At 40.9% G+C, this 27,929-nt stretch overlaps 1 protein-coding gene and 1 long non-coding RNA gene across 3 annotated transcripts; one reads left to right on the top strand and one right to left on the bottom strand.

Annotated features, from left to right (window-relative positions):
- Window positions 1-160: 160 nt before the first annotated feature.
- On the bottom strand, window positions 161-27,929 carry UBE2N (ubiquitin conjugating enzyme E2 N). Of its 2 annotated transcripts, none has more exons than XM_048835596.2 (4): window positions 27,773-27,929; window positions 4,874-5,120; window positions 4,536-4,676; window positions 161-2,372 (listed from the first exon to the last, which is right to left on the bottom strand). In XM_048835596.2, the coding sequence occupies exons 1-4, from the start codon at window positions 27,800-27,802 to the stop codon at window positions 2,329-2,331; spliced, it is 462 nt and encodes a 153-aa protein (XP_048691553.1). In that variant the 5' UTR covers window positions 27,803-27,929; the 3' UTR covers window positions 161-2,328. The 2 variants fall into 2 exon arrangements, with proteins under 2 accessions (XP_048691553.1, XP_048691554.1); XM_048835597.2 differs by having other exon boundaries at window positions 272-3,815.
- Window positions 6,077-8,301, top strand: LOC142070566 (uncharacterized). Its single transcript, XR_012666428.1, has 2 exons — window positions 6,077-6,981; window positions 7,829-8,301. It is a non-coding gene; the product is annotated as an uncharacterized LOC142070566 (long non-coding RNA).

Genomic DNA, 27,929 nt, shown 5'->3' with positions numbered 1-27,929 from the left:
CACTTCCAAAGCATTCAAAACTCCTATATTGTGCAAGAAACCAGAAAATAACCTTTCAAGACCAAGGAAACAGTCTAACCTTTCTCCCAGAGAGGTTTTGGACAGAATGGTTTACTTGTCTTCCCCCTACAAAGCAGCAGCAGCAAATGGAAAACAAGAGTTATGGAGGGCTTAAAAATTTGTCAAAGTTTATTTTATTTTGCACAGACATTAAAGACTATGGTCATACTACAAAAGGGACCACTTTTTGTAAAATGATGCTCAATGTATATGCAATGAATAATCACTTCCTTTTATTTCAAGTGTCTATTACATTACAGTCATGACAGGTTCTGTTTATAACATAGACATTTTATTTTAAAGTAACCCTCAACATAATTCCAAGTAGGAACACACACAAATTGAGGGAAATTTCACAACTTTTGATTTTACTATTCCATCAAGATGTTTTACAGTAACCATAATGTGTTGGAGATACGCTTTCTTGAAAGCTATAGAAGCAACACTTCACTGGTTTAGGCTACAGAAGTCATCTAATATCCAAGACATTTAGTCTATCAGTTCTAAGTGATTTATACACAACCTCATTTCCATGTAAAATCATGGCTAAATGTTTAAAAGACAGTTCAGATTTCAGAATGTTAAATGCAAGAAAAAAGGACCTTCCAGTGTATTTCCTTGACCTAGATTAGTTATTGCAAAAAAAAAAAAAAAAAAATTTAGGGTCTGGTTTACAATGTATGCCTTCTACCTACACAATCATCATCCATAAACTAATATGTAAAATATAGCTTCAACTCTTGTTTAGGCTTTCAGGCCAGTTAGCTCTTAGCACCAATAGCATTGAAGGAAAGCTATACATGGAAATACTATAATTCTTCTGTAAAGGTTAAAAATTCTAACTAGTACTCATGGTAAGGCAACCACATTTGTACTTGTGGCAAATTTTAATTTTAGAGGTCATGGAATGAGCATTAGATAACAGAACATAGTGGGGCATCTCTAATCAGCATTTGAAAAATTCCATTAATCTCATTTCAGATAATTCAGGCAACTATACAGATGAGCTCAGAACTTCAAACATTCTCAGATAGGAGTCAGGAAGTCAAATATATCTGCAAGCATCACTTGATGCAAGGCAGAAAACATCTGACATTCCATGTTAAGCTTCATTAAAAGCACGAGATTCAGATGTTAAGTGACTATTGTAATATAAAATTATATTTTCATAGATCCTACTTTGCTTTAATTTATTTTGGACTTGAAGTCCACACTGAAGGATTCTTACAATCAGAGTGCATATCACTGAAGTTATGCCATGAGAAGTTTTTAGAATCTACACTTGTTTTAAAAATAAGCATTTAAGGGCACGTCCTTCAAAGCAACTGAAATCTGTAGACATCTCACAGCTATTTACCCCACACATTTACATTGTCCAACAGTACTGAGAAAAAGTAGATTGGGAAGCGATTCAACACCCAACCAGTGGCCCTCTCAGCTACATTCCAGAATTAGCTCCTTCAAAACCCTGGGATGCATTGGCTTCTCTATGCACACGATGAAATTTACTGCACTCCCCTTTCCTTTACCCTGGCTTCATTGGAGGAGTACTTTTTCCATTCAATTACAGAGTATGCTAATAAAGGCATTAATTGGTAAATGTGAACAGTAATAGTATTAAAGGTTTGGGGTTTTTTTAAGTGTATCTTTAGCTAGATTTATTTTAGAAGAATTCAGAAGAGCCATCTACCATGTTAAAAAATCAGTTACCGTACAATTAAGGGTACATGTATGCTCAGTTAATTAGTCACCCAAATAATGACACGCAAGAGAACTACACCAACTAAACTGCACAAATGTTCATCTCAATAACAAAAAACCTGATTTGTTAGTAACAGTAAAGAGGCCTGGCTACTCAACCTGAAGACTGAAGTTCTGCTGCAAGCCACAGACGTGAGAAACTCCATCCAATAAGGAAATCTAACTTTAAATCCATCTTTAAGTGTCTTAATCTTGTGCTGAACTAGATCATTCTGAACCAAGTTTTATAATGTTACTATGCAGTGCACTTTGAGGGACAATACCAGTTACCAGTCACTGAAAGCATTTGTATGTTGAAAATGTAACTTTAATAGATAATCTTCATCTTACATAAGAGCACAATAAATACACCACATTCTATAGAAACTCCAGATGACACTAGAATAGGAGTGTGGGAGGCAGAGAATACCAACGGGCTACATAACCATCACCGTGAATTGCAAGACATGCATTCCCACTGCAGGCTGTCATTTATACAGTTCAGACTCACCACAGAAAGCTTAGAGATCAGAAAACATTCCTGGGTTGGGGGTGGGTGGGAGCAGGGGCAACTAGAAAAAAAAAAAAGGAAAGAAAAAAGCATTTAAAGGGATATGAAGTTGAACTGAAAAGGAGATTAAAATGGGCTTCCAAGAGACATGAAAAAAAGATAAATGTAAGAGCGAGGAAGCAAGAAGCTATTATTTACTTCCTCCAAATGAATAAACCTTTGTGATATTTATCTTAATTAGGGTTATAGATAACTCAGTGGTTAAATGGGGCTAGTTGAAAGTAGTTTAGCAAATATCAACTGACTGATCAGCTGGTCTGTAACAGTTGTACTGTACACTGGTGTTTTATGCTTTTTTTGAGACATGAGTTAGAATGAAAGAGCATAGTATAATACCTGATTAATATTCAGCACAAAAACAGACAAGTCACACATTTACCTAGTTACTGCTGTCATTTGCTCTGTTAGCCTCCTGCTTTAATGATACATAACATCTTATGTATATACACGCTAAAGCATTGTCAAACCTTTCTGACTGATAAATTATACTCATCAGAGGCTCATTTTGAAAGAATCAGTTACTAATATAATTTTGTACTATCTTGGCCAATTTAGGAACACGCTGTGGCATGAGCTAGTAATACAAATCAGCAGCAACAAAAGTAATGGAATTTGCAAATTCTTCCTCTTACTATTTAATCTGTCAGACTGGAGAAGACAAATTGTTCTGTTCTGGTTTCAATTTTTTTAAATACAATTGTCACAGTAGAGAAATGAAAACCACAGCAAAATAAACTGTACAACAGCGAAGTAGAATAACAAAAAATATTTTACTAAAACATAAGATTTACAGAAGATTTTCCAGAAAAGCCATACAAAATAGTCACAAGCTTTTTCTTGAAAGGAGGTTTCTACACTTGACAGCAGAATCACAATATTATTAGTGAAGGTGATGGATGTTTAATGTTCCCATTTTTGTTCAAACAATCAGGCTTGTCCATCTACAGCATCTAAGTTAGACTTAGCTAGAGGGCATATCCTAAAGTGTAACTGGTTAGCTGCTTTAACCAATGCATTTAGCATCACCATAAAAAAGGGAAGAGGAGGAGCTCACAAAATTAAAACAAAAAACCCTGCAGCTAACCCTGACTACCTTCATTCACAGTGCTTATACTTAAGCCATGATGGAAAAAATGATTAAAAGCAGAGATATGCTACTGCTTTTAAACAGTTTCACAACAATCCAGATGATACTTCTAGCCTCTGCTCATGCGTTACAACAGTGAATTAGGACAAGACACAGATTTGCTAATGTGCATTTTATCACCAAAGGACTGAAGATGTCTGGACTTTTATTCTGTAATGTTTCTAAGACTGTGTCCATTAAATGCAAACAAAAGAAAAAAGAAAAGAGGTCTTGGCAGAATAGGAGAAGTGATGCACACTTGATGTTCAGAGCGAATTTAAATATTATTCATGGCATATAGCCGAGTCCATGCTCTGGCTGTAAAGAAAAAAAGATGCATACTCTTAAAGTGAAATAAATCTCATTTTATTCATTTCAATATACTCCATTTCCCAAACTTTTGATTAGAAGAGCTTGTTAAACAGAGGCACCTGAGTATTTTAAATTAAGCGTTATGTCACTGTTTCACAAATATAAGCATGTTAGTTGTGGAATGTTAGTCACAATCCAAGCCCACAAGATTCACAGAAACAGATGCCACTGGGAACAGATGGCCTGGCTGCAGAGGATCCTTTAATGGGAAGGCGTAATGCAGCCTGTTTATTCTATTATCTCAGAAACTACATTCTATTAGAGCCTGCAACAGAAGCAGATTTAGAGATGCTGCAGAGCTCTGTGGAACTAAACTGCAATTTATTAAAGAATCTCTCTCATGATGTACAAGGAATGGATGTAAAGTACAAAACTGAATGGTTTCTCTTTCCCAATTAAGAGTTCAGTCAAATACTCTTGTACTTTTAGCAATGTGAAATGTGCAAACTAAGTGGATCCTCAGAAAAGAAAGACCTCCACTCTGGCACTGATTCTGCACCTGCATTCAGGGCTATCAACTGCACAAGCAAACAACTGTTCTTGTGAGTCACAAGCACTAAACCGGAGGTCAGGTTTTAAAATTAAGTTCCAAAATAAAAACACATGAGTAATCTAGTTTTCATAAAATTTCACACAAATACAAAAGTAACAAGTGTGATACACTACCTGTTTCTATGGCTTGGGCTTCATTGGTCTTCCACTGCTCTGCTACATCATTTGCTAAAGGATCATCTGGATTGGGAGCACTTAGCAAAGCCTGGATTGATAGCAGAACTGTACGGATCTGCAAAGCTGGGGACCATTTATCTAAAGAGAAAGATTTACAGTAGTATGATATACCACATTCTTTATTACCACCCCCAGATTTAATATGTTTTCCTCTCAGATTAAAGCCATTTAAACCAGCCTCGTGACCAAGCTAAAATAAAAAAAGTTTGTAATCCTTTTAACAACTGAATTGTCAGTTTTCCCTGCTTAGAATGAATTAAGAGAAATGTACTTACCTTTCAAAATATCTAAACATATTCTTCCCAACTTGTCTACATTAGGGTGATAAATTTTGGTCATGAAACGTACTTTAGGAGCTGCCATTGGATATTCTTCTGGAAGGAATAGTTCAAGTTTAAATGTCCCACCCTCAAAGGGGGAATCCTGTGGACCTGCAATGACCACATGAAAATAACGTGCGTTGCTCTCATCTGGCTCTGCTTTTATCCCAGGGACTGGTTCTGCCAGCAAGCGCTGGGTTTCCTGGAGGAGGAGGAGGAAGGAGTCATGGTGTAACAAAGGCAAGCTATTTAAAACACAGCAAACATTTAGACAAAATTTGTACCAGGATACCAAATATTCATTTTAAGTAGATTTATGCAAAACCATAGAAAATGACTTTTCATATTAGGTGAAGTATAAAAAGAAAACAACAACAAAAAATCACATAGGAAGAGCGAGAAATTCAGAATGGAAATTAGGCATGAGAGTAATTAATCATTGAACAATTTACCAAGCATCATGGTGGATTCTCCATCTCTGACAATTTTTAAATTAAGGTTGAATGTTGCTAGACAGGAGGTCAGACTAGATCATTACCAGGATGGATAAAAATCAATGGTTTTTAAATTTTTTTTAAAAAAACCCACTTTTTTTTAAATTTAAATCTGATTCTTTTGATAAAATGCCTTTTGAGGGAAAAACCTATCTAAAGATAGTTTTAATTAAGATACCTTTGAGCTATAATGTATCTCATCATGAAACAGGGATTATAAATTCTAATTCTGTAGTATGACACAATATATTCATGTCATGTTTAAGAAAAGTTTTGTTAAGGAGTTCCAATAGTTCAAAGATTAGGGACCCAATCTTATGAGGTTCCACAGGCTTCTGTATAGATTATTTAGGTTAATCTTTCTATCTACTTAATAGGACCGAGTGCTCAGTCTAGAACAGGGGTGGGCAAACTTTCTGGCCACACTGGGGTGCAAAACTGTACGGAGGGCCAGGTAGGGAAGGCTGTGACTAACCAAACAGCCTGGCCCCTGCCCCCTAACCGCCCCCTCCCACTTCCTGCCCCCCTCAGAACTCCCCCCCAATCCAACCCCCGCCCTTGTCCCCTGACCTCCCCCTCCCAGGACCCCCACCCCTAACTGCCCCCCATGACTCCACCCCCATCTAACCCCCCCCACTTCCCCATCCCCTGACTGCTCTGCCCTATCCAACCGCCCCTGATCCCCATCCCCTGACCACCCCCTCCCAGGACCCCTCACCCCTGACCGCCCCGTCCCGGGGCCCCGCCCCCTATCCAACATCCACTTCTCCCTGACTGCCCCCCAGGATCCCCTGCCCCTTATCCAACCCCCCGGCCCCCTTACCATGCTGCTCAGAGCGGCATGTCTGGGAGCTGCACTGGAGGAGCTGCGCTGCCCCGCACGAGCGCGCAGACACGCTGCCCAGAGCACTGTCCACGCAGTGGCGTGGCTGCAGGGGGTCAGCAGGGGAGGGGCTGGGGGCTAGCCTCCTGGGCCAGGAGCTCAGGGGCCAGGCAGAATGGTCCCACGGGCCAGACGTGGCCCACGGGCAGTAGTTTCCCCACCTCTGGTCTAGAAGATACCATCAGAGAGGCTTAGTTTTGCAGTTCTCAAAACTGTGGATGTGTATCTCCAGAGGTAACATGCTTGTTAACAGCAAAAAATGTTTTAAAATATATACAGGTGAGAAATAAGACCTCAACTCTACTGTCCCTCTGCAAATTTGTGTACACAGAGTCAATCCCTTACCTCTCTCTAAAAGTGCAAAGTTTCGAAAAGTTCAATGAATAGAAGATTGTTGGGGGCGGAATAGATCTGGACAAGGAGAAGAAGTCTGGAGATAAATGTGAGAAGTGAAGGACATGCAATATTTTAACAAAACAAGCGTATGTTTGCTGTTGAAGAAAAAAATCCAGAATATTTAATGTAAATTGTTTTATTTAACTAAAACAACAAAATGTCTGTCTCTTGATGTTCTCCTCCTAATACAGCATGGCAAGAAAATCCTCCAAATATTAATGATTAACCTGTTGAATTGGAGATATTTATGAAGTCATTGGGAGGTGAACTATCTGCTTCAATTACCTTTGGTAAATGAAATAACCAAACAATCATTCATTTTCTAATACAGCTGTAAAACTAATCTGAAAAGTTTTCAAGATAAATCACTGTTTAAAAAATATATAGTGTGTACCTTCTAAAAACGAAAGCTACAGCTCTGAGTTGTGAAGAATACGTATTAAGGTTATAACAACCAACAAAAATGCACTTTTATGTAGAAAACCGTGGTTAAATCTAGTCTTCTTGACTAGTGATTTAAATCAAATCCACCCTGATCATTACAATGGTCCCATCTGACCTTAAAAACTGATGAACCTATGAACAGGATGGATTGCTACAGAGAACTCTCCAAGGAAAACCACACCACCATGATGTTGAGGAAAGTGCTTCCCACTCTGCACTACACAAAAATGCCTAGCAGACAAAGAATCAGAAGGAAGAGCTATTTCATATGCAATGTTCAAGTTTTCTATGTAGTAGTGCGAGGACTTGAGAATGATTCAATAAAACAAACGTCTGTGCAATGTATTCACAGCCATAAACCAAATTTAAGGTATCAGACTAAACTTGTACAATTCAATTCTTCTGCATTACTGAAAAAAGCTTTATGGGGTATATCACTTTAAAGAGAAACCCATCCTGGTGTTGAAGTATTTTTAATCTATTTCTGTTACTGTGACCAATATTGCAAACACATGCAGCATCTTTATGTTTAGAACATGAAAACCTGTGGAATCTGGAATCCCTAAGGGGTGATTAATGCGGCGGCGGGGGGGGGGGGGGGGGGACGGACAGAAAAAAACAAACAAAACAAAAAAAGCCTTTTGAAGCTCCCCCGGGGAGGAAAGGGCCACTGACTTGTATTACCTGTTACAGGAGATCAGAGATCAAAAGATCAAACTGATAAAGAAACAGTTATACTGTCCAGAGGAGTCTGGATCTGAAACCTGACAAACTGGTAACCAGGAGAGCAGACCAAGTTGAGGGGTTTGACAGACTGATATCTACCAGAGCCATATGTTGGACAGGGGGCGCAACGTGACCTCTGGTAAGCTTTTAGCTTGTACATAGGAACTTTTTTTTTTATGTAATGCTTTTACCCTAAAATTAAGTATTTTACTTTGTGAAGACTGCTTGATAAGTGGTAGAGAAAGATTAACCACAAATGCTGGACCATGCTCAGATCCACTGGGGGAAAAAAATCACAGTGAGGTACAAAGGGACTGCAAGCCTAAGTCCTTGATCTGAAGGAGAGAGGGTCAAAGGTGTAGTTAACCCTGAAACTGTAACTATTACCATATTTAAAATTACTGTAACTGAAATAAAGAAAAACAGCTGTTTTCTCTCTCCTTTGTGTGTTTGACTACTTCTATCTAGTCAGTTTCACTATTTCCCCTCTGAATCCTTCACAAAGCAATAAGGGAGAGAAAATTATAAAAGTAAAACAAGTTGTACAACTACAAGAATTAAAGCTTATGCAGTGCACACTACATGACGTTTATAAAAATATTTTATGTTGGGTGCCCACAAAACATAACCCCAAATACTGAAGCGCTACTACAGCTGAAAATCAGCAAGATTACAAAACAAGATGGATGTGCCTCTTTGTACTGGAGTGCAAAGTAATGTTTTGATAAAATACACTTATTAAATTAACAAAGAAACTAATAATATTTAAAAGGCTATGTTTACCATTTCAACACAGGTGTCTTTCTCAGAGCCAAAAGGGCATCCATTACTTTGAGCAGAAAAACCTCAGTTTATAGAAAAGCATCAGATCATAAAGAAAGTAAAGCACCACAATCATTAATGGCAAATAATATCAGTTTACTCATCTCATACAGTAATTAGCTGTAAAGCACTTGCCAAATAAAAATCTGCTACAAGCTATATTATAAAAAGACAAAGATAATACAAATGTTTTATTCAAAGGTCACTGTTAAAACCATTCTTGATCAGCTATGATTAAGCAGATAATACCCACAAAATGAGAAAAAACTAAATTAAGAGTCTTAAATGAAAATAGAATCGAGAAAGGAAAAAAAGCACCCAAATCACAACAGACTGTCCACACCACCAAGTTAGTAAATTAAATATATAAAAAAAGGAAAGTCCATAAAAAACGCCTGCTAGGTTATATAACACTCATGACCTTAATCTCTGGCTAAATATGTTCTATTTCACTACTACTCATTTTGTATCAACAAAGGTAGTATTCATCTTTTTCTAGAAGCAACAGTTAGCACGTTTTTTGGTATATCCACCAGTTTAAAGCTCTGAGTGATAGTAACTAGGTATAAATGGTAGGAAGCTTTTCACAGAAGTGTTCATTAAATTTCTATTTTCTTCAACTTTCATCAACAAAATTTTGCCAATCAGGTGTAGGGGAGAAAAGCTAGGCTTAGACCTCACCGACTGAAAGCACTGACTGCCTAGGGCTGCGTCATAAATTTGGTGTAAGGCTATCTATGTATTGTGCCAGGGTCGGGCCAGATGGCTACAGGAGAGTGACAGAAGGCAGATATATTAGCCCCAGGTTAAGTAGGTCCCTTTTCCCTGGGTAAGGTAACAGGGGAGGTTCCAGAACAATCAAGAACTTTCTGGAAACAATTAAGGCAGACAGGCTGATTAGAACACCTGCAGCCAATCAAGAAGCTGCTAGAATCAATTAAGGCAGGCTAATCAGGGCACCTGGGTTTAAAAAGGAGCTCACTTCAGTTTTTTAGTATGCATGCAAGGAGCTGGGAGCAAGAGGCTGAGAGTGAGAAGGCGAAGGCATACTACTGGAAGACTGAGAAGTACAAGCATCATCAGACATCAGGAGGAAGGTCCTGTGGTGAGAAGAAAGAAGGTGTTGGGAGGAGGCCATGGGGAAGTAGCCCAGGGAGTTGAAGCTGTCACGCAGCTGTTACAGGATCCACTGTAGACAGCTGCAGTTCACAGGGCCCTGGACTGGAACCCGGAGTAGAAGGTGGGCCCAGGTTCCCCCCAACTCCCTACTTGATACTGGAGGAGTTGAACTGGACTGTGGGTTCCACCAGAGGGGAAGGTCTCTGGCCTGTTCCCTGATCCGCTAGGTGGATCAGCAGAGACCGTGGGGATTGTTCTTCCTTTCCCCATGCTGGCCAGTGATGAGGCTAACTGAGTGAACGGCAGATTTGAGCCACGAAAGTGGCCAAACTGAGGGCTGCTGTGAACCTCTGAAGCGAGAAAATCCGCCAATAAGCATAGGACCCACCAAGGTAGAGGAGGAAATTTGTCACAGTATTCACTGCCAAAAAGGGTGTTTGTTGTTTTGTTTTAAACAGAAATAAAACTAATTCATGTTAGTTATCATGCTATCTCTACCAGCATTTACAAGGGACAGCTAGTTTTACAAACCATGAGGTAGCAAGGCACGATCAATACTATACCCCCACCTAGCTACATCAGGCAGCCTGGTCTCTGCTAGGATTTTAAAGCAAGATAGCTAACTTGCATTAGTTATCTATGTTAAAAAAAAAAAAAGGGAGGGAGGGAGAGCAGTGAAGACATAGCCTTAGGCCATGTCTCTACTACAATATTATGTTGACCTAACTTACTCTGGCATACAGCCACCATAGTTATTAAATCACTTCTGCGTGCACACACTTGTCTCCTTGTGTCAGTGGTGCACATCCTCACTGGGAGGTTGTATTGTCAATGTAGGATAACGCCTGAAAGCCAACAGCTGATGTAAGCAACACAATGTCTACACTGATATGGCACTGACCGTGATGCTGCCGCTCAGGGAGGTGGTATTACTAAACTGGAGCAGAGAGGAACTTATGTCGGCAGGAGCCAAATTTAAGTGAAGACACTTTCACAGCTAGGTTGATGCAAGGCAACCTGCGTCGACCTAACAGTGTGATGCAGACCAGGCTGTAGTCTTTGGCCAGGTCTGAACTTGAGAGTTGTACCACTATAACCTTAACTTTGGTTAAGGGTGTTTGGATTATTTTTAGATCAATATAGTTATACTAATACAATCCCTAATGTGGATACAATTATTCCAGTAAAGAGAAGTCTTACACCAGAATAGCTTATTCCCTTTCCCATGAGGGAATAAACCATACTGGTATAAACACAATAAAACTATGCCCACATCGGGGGGGTTATAACTGTTTTATCTACATCAGTACAACTTTTATGCACTTCATATATTTCTTGCAGACTTCTGCTTGTTAACCCAGTGTTTGCTGTCCCAGCAGCAAAGCTCCCATTAAAGTGCTTTCTGCCTTGTGGAGCTTTTTAATTCCTTGAAGGGAAGCAAAATGTCAGGTATAGAAACAGAAGTAGTGACACCACACGGGTAGGTTATGCAGCATCTAAGTACAGTAAATTTTGTCCCTGGTTGCCCTGATTCTCATACTTGAGCAAAACACCTAAACAAGGCACTAGAACACACAAACTTGTTGGAATATGAAGCCAGGCATTAAAAAAACCCAAAGGTTCTTAATCATTACCTTTTAGAGAATGCTGCATAGATTAATTATAAAAGGCAAGGTAATGCTTGCATTTTAATACCCTTTTACACCATGTGCTAAATTCTTACAGTGGGAACTGGAAAGTGACTGGAAAATAAAGTTCTCAGACAAATGCTGAATGCCCTTCTTGTACCTGCCATTTTGAAAATAAAGGATATTTCATATTTCCCCATGTTAAGTATTTGCCAGTCTCCCATAAATTCAACTCACTAAGGCCCTGATCCTACAGAGCACTTCAGCATGTGAAGAGTGCCAATAACATCAATGTAACTACAGCTCTACCCTGCTATAAGGCGGTCCACAGGAGCCAAAACCTCTTACCATGTTGTATGTGAAACAGCTTGTATCGACCTTGCCTTGGCCCCCCTGCTCCTTGTCCCCTGACCGCCCCCTCCAGAGACCCCCGTCCCTAATCACCCCAGGATCCCACCCAACCCCCCTGGCTCCCTGTCTGCCCCGACCCCTATCCACACCCCCGCCCCGACAGGCATTCACCAGCAGCAGCGGAAGCAGAGCAGCCTGGCCCCAGCTGTGCTGCTCCACTTTCTGCCGCCGGTAAGTGCGGGGAGCTTGGGGAAAGGACACCCCCGGCGCTCACTGGCGACGGGAAGCGGAGCGCCGCGGCTGGAAGCTGGCGGAGTGGAGCAGGCTGGGGCCGGGCTGCTCCACTTCCGCCGCTGCCGGTGAGTGCGGTGAGGTTGGGGAAAGGACGCCCCCTGCGCTCTTCTGCAGCGGGAAGCGGAACAACGCGGCCCCACTCCACTCCACTCCGCCAGCTCCCAGCCGCGTCACTCCGCTTCCCGCTGCCGGTGAGTGTGGGCAGGTTAGGGACAGGATGCTCACCGGCGGTGGGAACCAGAGCGCCGCGGCTAGGAGCTGATGGAGTGGAGCAGGCTGGGGCCGGGCTGCTCTGCTTCCGCCGCTGCTGGTGAGTGCGGGGGGGGAGGGAGGATCCTTTCCCCCAAGCGACACGGCTGGGGCCAGGGAAGCGCAGGGGGCTGCTCCCATCCCCCCACTTATCACCCGGGCCACTCTGGGCCTGCAGGGCCCCCAAAAGTGCCCCCCCCACAACTCCTGCCTCCCAGACGTGGGGGGGGGGGGAAGGCATGTGAAGAGTGAACCCATGCGAACCCGTGTTACATCGGGTCGCGTTATATCGGGGTAGAGGTGTACTCAAAAACTTGGAGCATGTGCTTGTGTACTTTACTGGCTCAGGACCTATGAAAGTCCTATGTTTAGAATTAACAGGAGATTTTAATCAGACAGCAGACTTATTCACAGAAAAATAAGAGACAGACCGAGATTTTTACAGGTATTTAGGCATTGCTGTGCTCAGTGTCACAATGCTTAACTGATTTAGGAGCCTAAGTCCCATTTTCAAAAGGGATTTAGGTAGTCAGGAGTCTAAATCCCATCAAGTATCTTTACAAATCTCAGCCTAAATAAATGAATTAAATTATGTCTGAATTCCCTATTTTATAGGAGATAGAAAAAATATGCAGTATTCTCTATTGTTGTTGCAAAAATATTTAAGGGTATGTCTATACTACCTGCCGCATCAGCGGGCAGCGATCGATCCAGCGGCGGGGGAGGTGTCTATTTATCGCTTCTAGACTAGAAGCGATAAGTCAACCCTCAAGCACTCTCCCGTCAATTCCTGTACTCCAGCACCGCGAGAGGCGCGGGCAGCAGCAGTTGACACGCGGTAGAGAAGGCACTGCAGGGGTAGGTCTAAGTATGTCAGCTTCAGCTATGTTATTCACCTAAATTGACATACTTCCCTGAATGAAAGGAATTTAGGGATACCCTACAGCAGGAAATCCTCTTAAGTTGGATTTTTACCTGACCAGTTAGGTCACATTTTAGCTTCTGTTAATCTTCATTAAACTTTTTTTTTTTTTTAGAGATGGCCAATTCCATGGCCTTCACAAAGGAAATGTCAATTCAAGAAATCTGTAAACAGAGTTCTATTTATACTAGCCTCTAAGAGAGCATCTTGTAAGGGTGGGGTGTTGTTTTTTTTTGGGGGGGGGGGGCTGTTTTGTACCTGTTCTCGTTTCATTTTAGTCCTTAACATGCTATCCTGCTTGACATATCTTCCTATTGAATGAATTGGCACCAGTATGTGGGACATGGAATTCATTAAGATAAAAAACAAGAGGAATTTATTTCCCTCCTGTAACTAGCAGTTGATGTAGCATATCAGAACACTGCATTCTCTTTCTTCTGTGATCAGCTTCAAAAACTATCCCGGCCAGTTATGTGTTATAAATGGCCAATTCAGCAACTTTTTATACTAGTAAGAGTATGGGAACAGCAACCTTATGAGAAGTAACTTTACAACACTGCCTTACTGTTACTGTCTGCCTTGTTTTAAGTACAGAATCAGCTCAGTACCAAATGGAAGTATCATCTGAGCAGTCTGAAATCTCTCAACACAAATGATTAGTTTTCACATTTCCATAGCCTGTTAATTTGAACATTAATGTAACACCCCCTAACTCAAAAGAAAAAAAAAGTTACAGGTCAGTTAAAAACTTCAGAAACACCGAATATTTTTTTTAAACCCTGTTACTTCCCCCCCCACCCCCTTTTTTTTTTTAATCCAGAGTCACAGGACAATGACTCTTCCTCACCAAAATACGTAATTGCTAGTAGAGAAAGCCTTGCTATATGGAAATTTCAGCCAATCAAGCAATTTGACTGACTATTCCCAGATGCACTATGGAGCATTCTACTAGACAGACTGCTCTACTGGCTTAAAATTCTGACACCTTTTGCCAAGACTCAAGAGACATGTCAGTTCATACAAACGAGACTGCTCCACTGTGCTACTGGGATTTTAAAAAAAAAAAAGAAACCTCTGTGCCAAGAAGCCAGTTAAATCACCTCACCACATTCATAAGTGGACCCCAAGAGCACAGCTCCCCCCATCCAGCAAAAAACCCTCACACACATACTCTAGCTTAGTACCTTTGCAAAGACAAAAGCATGGGAACCATTCCCCGCCCCCCCTCCCCAAATTCACCAGTACTTTGCAAGACTTAGAGTGCCTGATTTTTCACATATTACATGCTCTTGCTCACTTAAGCAATTCCAAGATCCACTTGCTTGCAGCTTAGAGTTTCCTATCATCCAAACAATTCACAAGAGCACTTTATCATATAAAAACACCTTTCTAAATATGTTTTAGGAACTTGATTAACTAATCACAGCAACTTTGGTACCAGCTGAAGATAAGAGAAAGACAAGAAATGAGGAAGAAGTTTTAAAAGGAATGCTCAGAAGATTTAAACATGTACAATTCAACCAGTCTTGACAACATGCATGATAGCGTACTAAGGGAATTAGAAGGTGATATTACTTGTAACAAGTTATTTTTGAATAGTTGTGAAAAAGCAAGTTTAGTACTTGTCTCCAAAAACAAAAAACAAAAAAATAAAAACCCACCACACCAAACACCTTCACAAGGGGTGCGGCTCCCAGCACTGGTGCACTGTCTACACTGGCACTTTACAGTGCTGAACTTGCTGCGCTCAGAAGGCTGTTATTTCACACCCCTGAGCCAGAAAGTTGCAGCGCTGTAAACTGCCAGGGTAGAGAAGCCCCAACTTTCAGTCTGGGACTTGAAAACTCCACTCAGACCATGTCTACACTACACACTTATTTCAGTATAATTATACTACTCGGGGGTGTGAAAAATCCACATTCCTGTGCGACATCTTTATACTGACCGTAACTCCCCACTCCACCGTGCAGACAGCAGTGTTGGCAGGAAAGCTTCTCCTACTGACATAGCTACCACATCTCACAGAGGTGGAGTTAAGCTGATGGGACAGCTCTCTCCCCTGTCTGCTTAGAGTGTCTTCACAGAAGCGCTACAGTGATACAGCTGCGCCAATGCAAGTTTGTTATGTAGACCTGCCCTCAGTGCACTGCCAGGAAGCTATTTCTTTGTAGAGAAGAAATTTGGGGGGTGTGTCTACTCTACAATTAGATACATGTGGCTGGCTCATGCCAGATGACTTGGGATAAGGGGCTGTTTAATTATGGTGTAGATGTTCAAGGTTGGCCTTCAGCCTGAGCTCTGGGACCCTCCCACCTCACAGGGTCCTAGCACCCGAGCTCCAGACTGAGCCTGAATGTTTACATCACAATTAAACATACCACTGGCCCAAGCCCAGTGTGTCTACTGCAATGTAGACATACCTTGGTGGCCCAAAAGCCACTGGTCTTTTCTTGGGAAGAGAAGCAGAGATTGAAGGGCAGAAGGGGGAGTGGATGTATGCTTGAGACAGAGGGAAAGAATATGGAGATGCACACTTGTGGATGCTCAAAAATGCAACAAAGTAGGAGACTGAAAGGTTTGGGAGAAGGAGAGAAAATCTAGGAGATGACAGAGACCCAAGTAATAAAAGCAAGAGGAAGGTAAAGGGATAGAAGGAGCAAGGAGGAAAGAGGAAAAGATAAACAGTGATCAATGACTGAAAAGCAGCGGCACTGCTATGGGTACCCGCATGGCACCACAGTATGCCAACATTTTTATGGCTGACTTAGAACAATGCTTCCTCAGCTCTCGTCCCCTAATGCCCCTATTCTACTTGCGCTACATTGATGACATCTTCATCATCTGGACCCATGGAAAAGAAGCCCTTGAGGAATTCCACCATGATTTCAACAATTTCCATCCCAACATCAACCTCAGCCTGGTCCAGTCCACACAAGAGATCCACTTCCTGGACACTACGGTGCTAATAAGCGATAGTCACATAAACACCACCCTATACCAGAAACCTACTGACTGCTATTCCTACCTACATGCCTCCAGCTTTCACCCAGATCACACCACACGATCCATCGTCTACAGCCAAGCTCTAAGATACCACCGCATTTGCTCCAACCCCTCAGACAGAGACAAATACCTACAAGATCTCTATCAAGCATTCTTACAACCACAATACCCACCTGCGGAAGTGAAGAAACAAATTGACAGAGCCAGAAGAGTACCCAGAAGTCACCTACTATAGGACAGGCCCAACAAAGATAATAACAGAACACCACTAGCCAACACCTTCAGCCCCCAACTAAAACCTCTCCAACGCATCATCAAAGATCTACAACCTATCCTGAAGGATGACCCAACACTCTCACAAATCTTGGGAGACAGGCCAGTCCTTGCCTACAGACAGCCCCCCAACCTGAAGCAAATACTCACCAGCAACCACATACCGCACAACAGAACCACTAACCCAGGAACCTATCCTTGCAACAAAGCCCGTTACCAACTGTGTCCACATATCTATTCAGAGGACACCATCATAGGTCCTAAATCACATTAGCCACACTATCAGAGGCTCGTTCACCTGTACATCTACCAATGTGATATATGCCATCATGTGCCAACAATACCCCTCTGCCATATACATTGGTCAAACTGGACAGTCTCTACGTGAAAGAATAAATGGACACAAATCAGATGTCAAAAATCATAACGTTCATAAACCAGTCAGAGAACACTTCAATCTCTCTGGTCACTCGATTTCAGACCTGAAGGTCGCAATATTACAACAAAAAGACTTCAAAAACAGTCTCCAACGAGAGACTGCTGAATTGGAATTAATTTGCAAACTGGATACAATTATCTTAGGCTTGAATAGAGACTGGGAGTGGATGGGCCATTACACAAAGTAAAACTATTTCCCCATGTTTATTTCCCTCCCCCCACTGCTCCATGGATGTTCCTGTTAACTGCTGGAAATGGCCCACCTTGATTATCACTACAAAAGGTTTTCTCCCCCCCTTCACCCGCTGGTAATAGCTCATCTTAAGTGATCACTCTAGTTACAGTGTGTATGGTAACACCCATTTTTTCATGTTCTGTGTGTATATAAATCTCCTCACTGTATTTTCCACTGAATGCATCCGATGAAGTGAGCTGTAGCTCACGAAAGCTTATGCTCAAATAAATGTTAGTCTCTAAGGAGCCACAAGTCCTCCTTTTCTTTTTGCGAATACAGACTAACACAGCTGCTACTCTGAAACCTGTCATTGTGAAGCCAGAAAGGGAAATATATACACTAGCAGAAATAAGTTATAATCATAAGACTGTAAAAGTCAAGTCCTGAAACCAGTTGTGTGTGACTGAGCCAGAGCTTTCGTAATTGTGAATGTTCACTCAATCCTAAGTATTTACATGATATGGGTGATAGAATATCCCACTCTTCTCCACCCACAAAGAATTCCTGAAACCAGGAGAGAACCAGATATATGTTCATGCATCTAGTGTTTCACCAACAGGAGAAGATTCACAATTCCCTGCTGCAGGGCTGATTAAGACAAAACAGAAAGATATTCACTGAGAAGAAAGAGGGAGCAAAACAGGAAACTTCCTAAAGGAATGTAGGTTTGGGGTCAGTGATTAAACAGTTCAAACTTCAGCCTGATCCTTTTCTCGTCAAGCCAAAAGGAGCAGTATTCTCCCTTGTGGAAAGGGCACCTTACCTTGCCTCTCATCCTCCAGGCTGGCTGAACACAATGATGGACTCTGGAAAAAAAAAGATTCCATCTCTCCTTTTTCACGAGAGTCCCACTGATAGTGAGAGGTTTCAGAGTAGCAGCCGTGTTAGTCTGTATCCGCAGAGAGAACTTGTGGCACCTTAGAGACTAACATTTATTTGAGCATAAGCTTTCGTGAGCTACAGCTCACTTCATCGCTGTAGCTCATGAAAGCTTATGCTCAAATAAATTTGTTAGTCTCCAAGGTGCCACAAGTACTCTTTTTACTGATAGTGAAGTGATCCCAGAAAACTCCCCAAAAGGAAGAGGGACAGATTGAGTCTGGGGGACTAATGGGGAAGAGATGTATAGGGAACAGGAGGGGAATGAGGATGGAAGACATACAAAAAAAAAAAGGAGGGGGGTGTTGGAAGGAGAAAGGGTCAACTATTTTATTTTAAGAACAAAGAATACACGATTTGTTTTTGAATGAATCCAGTTAACTGCTATAGCCAAAAGGAACTCAAATACTCCACCCCTTGCAGGTGTCTGGCTTTTTTGATTTGAGTTGGGAGAAAGGGAGGATAGCAGAGGGAAAAGATTCTCCTCCCAACATACAGAAAGTGAACCCCAGCAAAGTGAGAAATCTCACCTATGGGACAGATTATATTCAGTGTGGTTAAGCTCCACAACATTGTTCTCATTGTTTAGAGAGTGATAGTTGAGATCAGAGAAGATCAATATTTCCTATTTATACTATGCCACGGAGCAACAGCATGCTGAAGCTACTAAAATATACACAAGGGTATATACAGATTGTTGCAGAGTGCCGTAGCACCTTACATCAAAGGATCCCAAAGCATTTGACAAAAATGGGACAGTATTCTTTTTATTTTAGAGGGGAAACTGAGCCACAACAATTACATGAATTTCAGAAGTGCCTTTTATATTGATTATAATTGTTTCGCTGATCTGCAGAGCCAATATGGAAGTCCTTTTAAACACACTATGCCTTCCCATTTAAGTTTCCTAGTCTTTACAGGATAAATGCTATAAAAAGTATACATGCACTCTGTTAAAGCTTATCAAGGTGAAAGTTAAGTCAACTCCACCTACTGTACATACAAACAGCTTGATCTTATTGTGCATGACTAGCAAATCAGCAGAAGTAAAGGCAAGAATTGGTTGGTGGCTGTAAATCCTACACCTCTAGTTATCTGCAAAGTTTTCCATCTTCAGGAAAACCTGGAATAGTTTAGTGTTACAATATAAGAATTCCTTAATCTGCCTGTTTCTGTAGCTGCTGACTGTGCTCATCTTCTATACACTCCCCTCGACTTTTTGCCTATGTTTTACTGGTTCTATCTTTTGGCGCATTCTTTAATGGCTCCTCACCCTCATCTACTGGTTCTCCTCGTGGTTCTTTTCTTGGATCCTTTCTCCTCACTCTGAACATATCTTCCCCCCCAACCCCAGTAGAGTTTAAGCCACTACCTCCACCCCTGATCTCACCTCTTCTATTCAGCCTCACACCTATTTTAAAAGGTTTTCACTATGTTTAACTTTGATGGGTGAGTAGTCACTTAGCCACTACGTAGTTAGAGAAAACATCTACACAGCAGTTGGTTAGAGAACCATTTTACATTTTTCCTCCTCTCATTACATATTAAGTGTCAGTTATGCCAAGAAGGCACACCCAAATTTGAAAGGGATTTGTTATTTTTTGTTTTACAATCGTTCAAAGGGAGATCTTTTGGCCCAAAAAAAAAAAAAATAGCTCCAACAACTTCCACAAAAATAACTGTCACAACCCATCCAATATAAGTCCAATTGTCAAAAATAAGTGAATGTTTTAATCTTAAGATTTGTTTCCAGTTTATATCAGTGTTCATAATTAAAACACTTTAAATGCTACATAGATGTGCTACCTTTTAGTCGAAGTTTAAAACAAACTCCAGATCAAGATTCATCAGCATGCATCACTCCCTAGCACACATTTGAAATATCCAGTAAAAGATATCTATAATAAAAGACTTTGTTTACCCACAAAAATTCTGATATGATCAAATTAATTTAAGAATTGATTTAGTTACATCAGTGTAACCTCAAATGGCACTCTTAAAATGGCATAAAGGACAGACAAGTTACAGTCAATATCAAGCACTCAAACCAGAGTGCCCACAAAAGGGGGTTGCACCATATTAAGTAAGTCAGTTTAGACAATGATTTAGTTAAAATGATACAACCTATGTTTAGACCAGGTCTAAGCTAGCAGTAACTAGATCTGTGTAAATCACCAAAATAAGTTTCAAATATGATAATTAACTGGTGTACATAAAAGCCTGTTATTAAAGCTGCACTTGTCAGCGTCAGGTTCTGGAGACAACTGCTGTTGAAAATTATGACTTAAAAAAGGTTTATTGTACCTTTATTTACTGAAGTGAAATGAAAAATGGGTCAGTAATATTTTCCAAGACTGGATCTCTTCAATTTCACTTTCTGCAACGGTCATAAGGATGACATTTAGTACTTGGAGGATGCCATGCAAATAGTTGGGGTAAGAATGTAGGAACGATGAGAATGAAGAGAAATGGCTTTTAGTTTAAAATGCCTACTAGTTTGATTCTTTAATATTTGCTGTCTAGCTGAGATTTAGGTGTGATCCCTGCTCTCCACAAAAATGTCTAAAAGAGACAGAAACAGCAAGTCTTAGCCAGTAATCAGAGATCAGTCAAGTGATCATTTAAAGAACCTGAAATTATCACTCACCTGCCAACCATACAGGCCAGGTCATTTCTTTTATTCTACCCTGCCTTCGACTCCCCCATTGAGTCAGACCCATTTTTCTCCTCCCTGCGATTTCAGTTTGAGTCATAGACCCATTTCATCCCAGCCATGCTCATGCAAGTCATGGACCTGTTTCCCAGTTTTGGCGTCCCACCATTTCCTTCCCATGTGCACATGACTGACCTGAGCATAACTGTCTGGGGATTTCCCCCTGCCCCAACTTAGTCAATACACTGGTAAACCAATGTAATCACTACGCATTAACTATCTTATTACAATGTTGATATTAATATTAAACCATTTATTTTGCCGGGACTTGTTTGAATTAAGACTTTAACATAAATGTATTATCATAAATTTACCTCTGGTTAGTAAGAATCTGGAGTAAAGTAAATTAAGATGTTCTACCACTATCTAACTCCATTACACAATAGGAGAGTTAAACTGAAGTATATGGAATGGAAACTACAGCTGGTTAGAGAGCAGTTGGGGTTAAAATTATTAAGCAGCATACTGGCATGAGGACCAAAAAACAGATTGCAGCCAGCTGCATGACATGAGTGAACATTCATTTTTTCACTCTGTCAGAGTGGGGAAATATGATTTTCTCCCTCTCCAGGGCAGATTGGCTCTATGTAAGAAGGTAAAATGTGTGTGTGTTGGGGGGGGGGGGGCACTCATCCCATTATGAGTGTAACAGTATATTGAATAAAGAAAAAGGAGTACTTGTGGCACCTTAGAGACTAAAATTTATTTGAGCATAAGCTTTCGTGAGCTTCAGCTCACTTCATCGGATGCATGCAGTGGAAAATACAATAGGGAGATCTTATATACACAGAGAACACGAAACAATGGGTGTTACCATACACACTGTAACAAGAGTGATCAGATAAGGTGAGCTATTACCAGCAGGAAGGGGCAGCAGGGGAGAGAAAAAAGAAAAAATTCTCTCCCCTGCTGCCCCTTCCTGCTGGTAACAGCTCACCTTATCTGATCACTCTTGTTACAGTGTGTATGGTAACACCCATTGTTTCGTGTTCTCTGTGTATATAGAAAAGGAGTTTACCGTGTAAACATCTGATGAAGTGAGCTGTAGCTCACGAAAGCTCATGCTCAAATAAATTGGTTAGTCTCTAAGGTGCCACAAGTACTCCTTTTCTTTTTGCGAATACAGACTAACACGGCTGTTCCTCTGAAACCTGTCTGTGTATATAAAATCTCCCTATTGTATTTTCCACTGCATGCATCCGATGAAGTGAGCTGAAGCTCACGAAAGCTTATGTTCAAATAAATTTTAGTCTCTAAGGTGCCACAAGTACTCCTTTTCTTTTTGTGAATACAGACTAACACGGCTGCTACTCTGAAACCTGTCAGTATATTAAATATTGATGGGAAAATAGTTTTCTTGTTTTGGGACAGAGCTGTCTGAGGAGATGCAACTGCAGACCTATTTCACTGACTTCATATATCAATACATCATCTTCTGTATTTTCACACACAAAGTCTAGAAAAGGAGTTTAGCAGATGCACAGGTAATGATGAAGAAAACAAAGTAGCCATAGCCAGCACCATATGATATGAACCACACTGGTTTTATTTTACTTGCTAATATCTTAATACAACACGGCATATTCTCAAGTTTTAAAACATTTAGGTATAAAACATCTGAGTTGATTGTAAACTTCCATTAGTTACTTTTAAGAAAATCACTGGACAGAATGCTACACTTTTCTCAAAAGAAAATGTCAGCATAGAAATGTTCGTATGAATGTGCACAGTGAAGGTCAACTATCCATAATTAGGCACCTACCATCACCTGCAGAACCATCAAAAACCAAAAGATAGTTCTATCCTTAGGCTCATCATCACCATACTGTTGATTCTGAAGATCAGTAATGCAGTTAAGCAACTTTGCAAAGTATACTTGCTTTTACCTCATTGTAGCAAAACAGTTCTTTAAGATCAGTGTAACTGGAAACAGTCTTTTATATCTCTTCACCAAAAGTGACCACACACAACCATTCCCCAGAAGTATTATACAATGAAGCTGAGTTCCTGTCTACGCTGGGGATGGGTTGCACTGGTATAATTACACTGATGTCTGCTGCAGTTTCCACGGTATACATCTGATGAAGTGAGCTGTAGCTCACGAAAGCTCATGCTCAAATAAATTGGTTAGTCTCTAAGGTGCCACAAGTACTCCTTTTCTTTTTGCGAATACAGACTAACACGGCTGTTCCTCTGAAACCTGTTACACTGATGTAGTTACACTGGTGCAAATTTCTCTAATGCAAATGCACTACTCCAATGAAATTCACTGAATTAAAAAAAAAAATCACATTGATGTGCCATTTACATTAATGAAGTCCCCAATGCAGAAAACACTGCATCAATGTAGCTATTCTGGTGCAAGTTTCTCTAACAAACAATGTCTTAGGCTCAGGACTTGAAAAAATTACCAACCCAGCTGAAATACACCAGCCACTAGCCTCAAGCTACACCCCATCCAGCCTTGTCTCCCACCCCCATTGTGTTGGCCCAAACAGCCTAGTCTCTCCTGCTGCCTGAACTCAGTGCTCCCAATTAATTAATCCTGATGAACACCCACACACCAAATCAACTAAATTTTACACCCTATAATACATTAATGCTTGGCAGTAGTGCCATTAAATAACTTTATGCTACCCTCCAAAATCCTTTACTGGAGAAGCAAGTAGTCCCACATACATGCAGAGTCCTCTACTGAGGAGGGATGGGGCAGGTTTCCCTCCTCCTGGAGGAGACCCAGCCTGTACAAAAACATGAAGCAGCAAACTGAAGAGTACTGAGACCTTGCCCTGGCCAACCAGAAGACCAGGAACAGCAAGTCCTTTGCCAACAGCAGACCAACAAGAAGAGGAATGTCAATCCCCTGCAGAAGAGAGGGGGCTGGATTCCACATGGCCCATCGGGCAGAACATACATTTAGAACTTCATACTCTCCTCAATCCACAGCTATCAGTGGAAGGCTTGCAAAGATATCAAGGGGAGAACAGAGTCTTTATTTAGTAACTAAACTTTTATTTATTCATACACTCAGATTCAGTAAAAAAAAATGTTCTCCTTTAGGCCACCACTCTTTCCAACCTTCTCTGTTTCTCTCCCTTTGACCTGTCTTTCCTCTATTTTTCTCTGCATTTGCTTCCCCACAGCTCCAAATCCAACCACCAAGGACTTCACTCCCACTCCCTTTCCTATGCCATTAAAACTATCAGCAATCAAATATCTGATGTTGACATTCAAGTATCACTGGCTTTTGGAATTCACCATAGCTATTTGTTTCAGACATAACCAGTTTAGATTGGGAAGGATCTCTCTCTGCAGCCACGGTGGCTAGAAACTTTCATTTAGACAAATAAACTCAGACTCTGGACAATCTTTGCCACGTAGGCCAAATGTGACCCAAAGGCTGTATGTCTGACACCCCTATTTCAAGGCACAGTATGGACATTACAAAATGGACCACTACAATCCACAATGACCAATCCAAAATTCAAAAGCTCTGGAGTCTATGGAGGCATCATAATACATTCATCTATATATTTAACCTAAAGCACATATTATCCTCTTAATAATCAGCACTCTCCAAAAGATCAAACAGCATCCCCAAAAATAACACAAATATTGAGTGTCTAGTTTTAAGCTGCAAGGGACAAAAAAGGATTGGGATACTCTTCTAGATGTCACACTTCCATCCATACCTTGGAAATAAATTGTGTTATTTGCTTCAAAGTTCTCATGAAAAGAAAGCAAAAAACTCAGGGAAAGGAACCTGTTACCAACTCAGAGGTAGTTTCATTAATTTTTGGTGACGATAAGGAGGAGAATCTAAAGCCACCTAAAACATAATGGGAGATTCATCTTACCTATAGAGCATTTGCTGAATCTCCATAACAAACAGCGTGGGCTTATTTAAACCAAAGCAATTTAAATCATGGATTTTAATCAGCAAGCAGGACAGTTATTTAATTCTTCAATTTTAATTGTGTTTTGTATTTGTACTTTAGTTTTTTCCTAAAGAAAAGCTTGATTCTCACTGGTTGGTAAGAATTAAAACATGTTGATTTACAATTAAATAAATCCTTTACACTAATTTTTATTCTTCTTTTTGTTAACCAGGAGGATACACCATACTACACGTCTATTTAAGCAATTTATATAGCTTAATTTACATTTATTCAGGTTCTTATTTTTTCTATGTTTTATTGTTTGAGAAAGGTGCATATTACATTTCTTATTTACTAGAGGATTATTATTTCATTTGTGATGAGTCTAGCTTTGAATTTGAATTTTCACCCAAATACAATTAAAAAGGAACAAAAATATTTTATATATTTAGGTGAGAACTTTTCTGGATTAAATAAAATTAACTTTTTAAAAACATGTTTTGCATATAATACTCTTAAATCAGTTTAACTGGAGTTAGTGAATTGAACCAATTATTTCTGGTTTCCATCTCCTTCAAGATTTTAGATCTAGTATATATTTCATCTTCTCACACCTAGTATTTATTCACATATTGGAAGAGAAAAAAAGTAGCTTCCTTGCTTTCTCAACTCTCAATTAGTTGTTTAACTTTGAATGAACTAGTCATTTAATTAAATTGAACAAACAGAAGTGAAGAAAATTTTCTCTACACCTGCAGAAGAGGCTATTGCTGTCAAAAGCTGATTTAGCATTCAACAAATTCCAGTTCTAGATGCTCTGCCAGTAACTTCCACCAGTTCATTGATTAAAACTTTCTTTAAAACATGGTAGCAAATATGTACTTTTTTTTTTAATTTATATGATTGTACTAGATTATAAATTTAGGCCTTAACAGGTTGTCAATTTCAAATTTAATTTTAAACAGATTTACATATTTAAATTAAAATCCAATTTAGATTAAAATCATTGATTTTTTTCAGCCCCAATAATCTTGTCTCCACTACATGTTGTAATACTAAGTAGTCTACCCTTACATATTTCAGTAACATTTCCAGTGTTTACTGTTCATTGAGATAGCTGAATGGAGTGACAAATCAATTAATACAGTTTTGACCTTAAATTCTTAACATGGCTTGTAAACATTAAGAAATTGGTAATAAACTTTAGTCTTAATAATACCCTTGCACAGTTTTACTGCAATTTGTTTTTCTATTCTAATTTCATTATCCCAGCCATTTATTATGCAACTTTTCATTTTAAGACAAACTAACTTGCACATTTTCCTGTTCTTTGCTGTTTGCATTAGTTGCAAACTTTCAGTGTGTTCAGCCAAGAACAGCTTCACAGCATTATAAATTATTTGTATAACATTCATTCAATTTAACAGGAAACAAGAGTGTTACTGCCCATCAAACCTAATGGACCTTACTTGAATAAGATAAGTTACTTTTATAGAACTAGTCATCACATCACTTCTTAAAAGTTGGAGTTGTAGATGCAGGTAGTAAGGATATTTATGTTGTACTAACAAGAGGCGACAGATCCATATCAGGTCAATATTATGCTGCATTCGTGAATTTGTGTTGTGTGATTTCACTTCCATCTGTTGTAACATTTATATAAGTTGATACCAAAGAAGTTTTACCAGATTCAGTTAGAGCACTCAGGGGTTTGAACTAACTAGAGTAGTTCTGAAGTAATCATATTATTACATTATTTTAGCAAACATCATATTAGTGTGAGCCAAGAAATTTGTTGGATTCACATTGCACTGCATGAATGTATTGTTACAAGACAGATATCATTAACACACTGCTTGGTTTATACAAATGCTACTGAAAGAACTCTACTTACAATATCCAAAAATATTTAAGCCCTTATTCCATATACAATTTTATGTACACACCACCAAATATCCAGAATTCAAGAGGTCTTCATTGTTCTGACATTTAATGTAATATACACTTTAAAGATTAGTCTGAATTCTTGTTTACTACACTAGATGCATAGAAAAAGTCTTTTTAGAATTATCTTGCTCACTACATACAAGTTACTATCCACTTAGGAAGAAGCATCTACAATGAAAATAATTTCAGACCTACTCTAAGTGTTAAAGATGCAGAAACAGCTAATTTGCTGGAGTTATTTAATAAAACATTTTAAAGTTAAAATTCAAGCAAAACACATACTTCACAGATACTGTAAACAGTCACAACACGTTAACAATTCCTAATTGGTGTAACCTTACTTCCTCAGACAGTCAGTCCTGAGTCATCAAGAGATTAACAAATCGTCATTAGCGCAAACTAGGAAGCCCTAATTGCAAGGCTGAAGATGGGTTTCAGTGGCGTGTGAGTGTCACAATCTTTCCTTGGAAAACCCGGGTGGGAGCAGGATGTTGGTGCCCGACGCACGGAAGCACATTCAGTTTCATTCAGCCCGATACCGCGTTTTCCTCGTTGCCGCTGTCACAGAAGGCGCAGCCCCCTGTGAAATCCACTCCCGGGCCCTGCCCCGCTGAGAAGCCCGGGGCGCTCTGCGCAGTTGCTGAGCGTCTCCTCCCACGAGGGGGCTCACAGGCACCGAGGCCGGGGTGGGGCGGGCAGGGGGAGCCACGCCGCGGCGGACGGATGCGGTGCTCGCGGCTCACGCCGCTCCCGGGGCCAAGAGACAGGGGGCCCAGAGGTGGCGCACAGGCCGCGGCCTCATCTGTTCATTCATTCCCCGCGCCGCGTCGGCGGCGCCAAGACTCCGCCCGAGCCCCGCAGCCGCTCCTCTGGCCGCCGCATGGGGCCTCCAGCGGCACCGTGCTCGCTCACACAGCCCGGAGGTGGGAGGGGGGGCAAATGGTTCCACAGGCACGGGCCCCACCCGCTCCCGCGCCGCTCCCAGCCCGGCGGGGCCTGCCCGTGGCTCCCCTGGTCAACGGAGCGGCCGAACCCGGCTCCCCGCGCTCTACCCAGCCCCGCTCACCGGAAACTCCGCGCTCTGCGCCCCGGCACAGGGGGATGGCGGCCTGAGGGGGCCGGGAAAGACGGGCCGAGTGGGGGAGGGGGGTGGTAGTTACCTTGATGATCCTGCGGGGCAGCCCGGCCATCTTGTCTTATCGGGATTCAGGCTCCGCTGGGTCTCGGCTCCGCTCGGCACTCACGCACAACCGGAAGGAACGCGTGTTCTATTTCCGCTGACGTCACTGCACCACCTACAGCCTTCTGGGAAATGTA

Source organism: Caretta caretta, chromosome 1, assembly GCF_965140235.1.
Source record: "Caretta caretta isolate rCarCar2 chromosome 1, rCarCar1.hap1, whole genome shotgun sequence".
Lineage (NCBI taxonomy): Eukaryota > Metazoa > Chordata > Testudines > Cheloniidae > Caretta > Caretta caretta.
This window is presented reverse-complemented; position numbering and strand designations above follow the sequence as displayed.

Excerpts from the sequence above, each read along its gene's own strand:
- UBE2N (XM_048835596.2), bottom strand. The coding sequence starts at position 27,802 with ATGGCCGGGCTGCCCCGCAGGATCATCAAG. Across the intron at positions 5,121-27,772 it reads TGCCCCGCAGGATCATCAAG|GAAACCCAGCGCTTGCTGGC; the intron begins GTAACTACCACC and ends CTCCTCCTCCAG. Across the intron at positions 4,677-4,873 it reads ATGTTTAGATATTTTGAAAG|ATAAATGGTCCCCAGCTTTG; the intron begins GTAAGTACATTT and ends CTTTCTCTTTAG.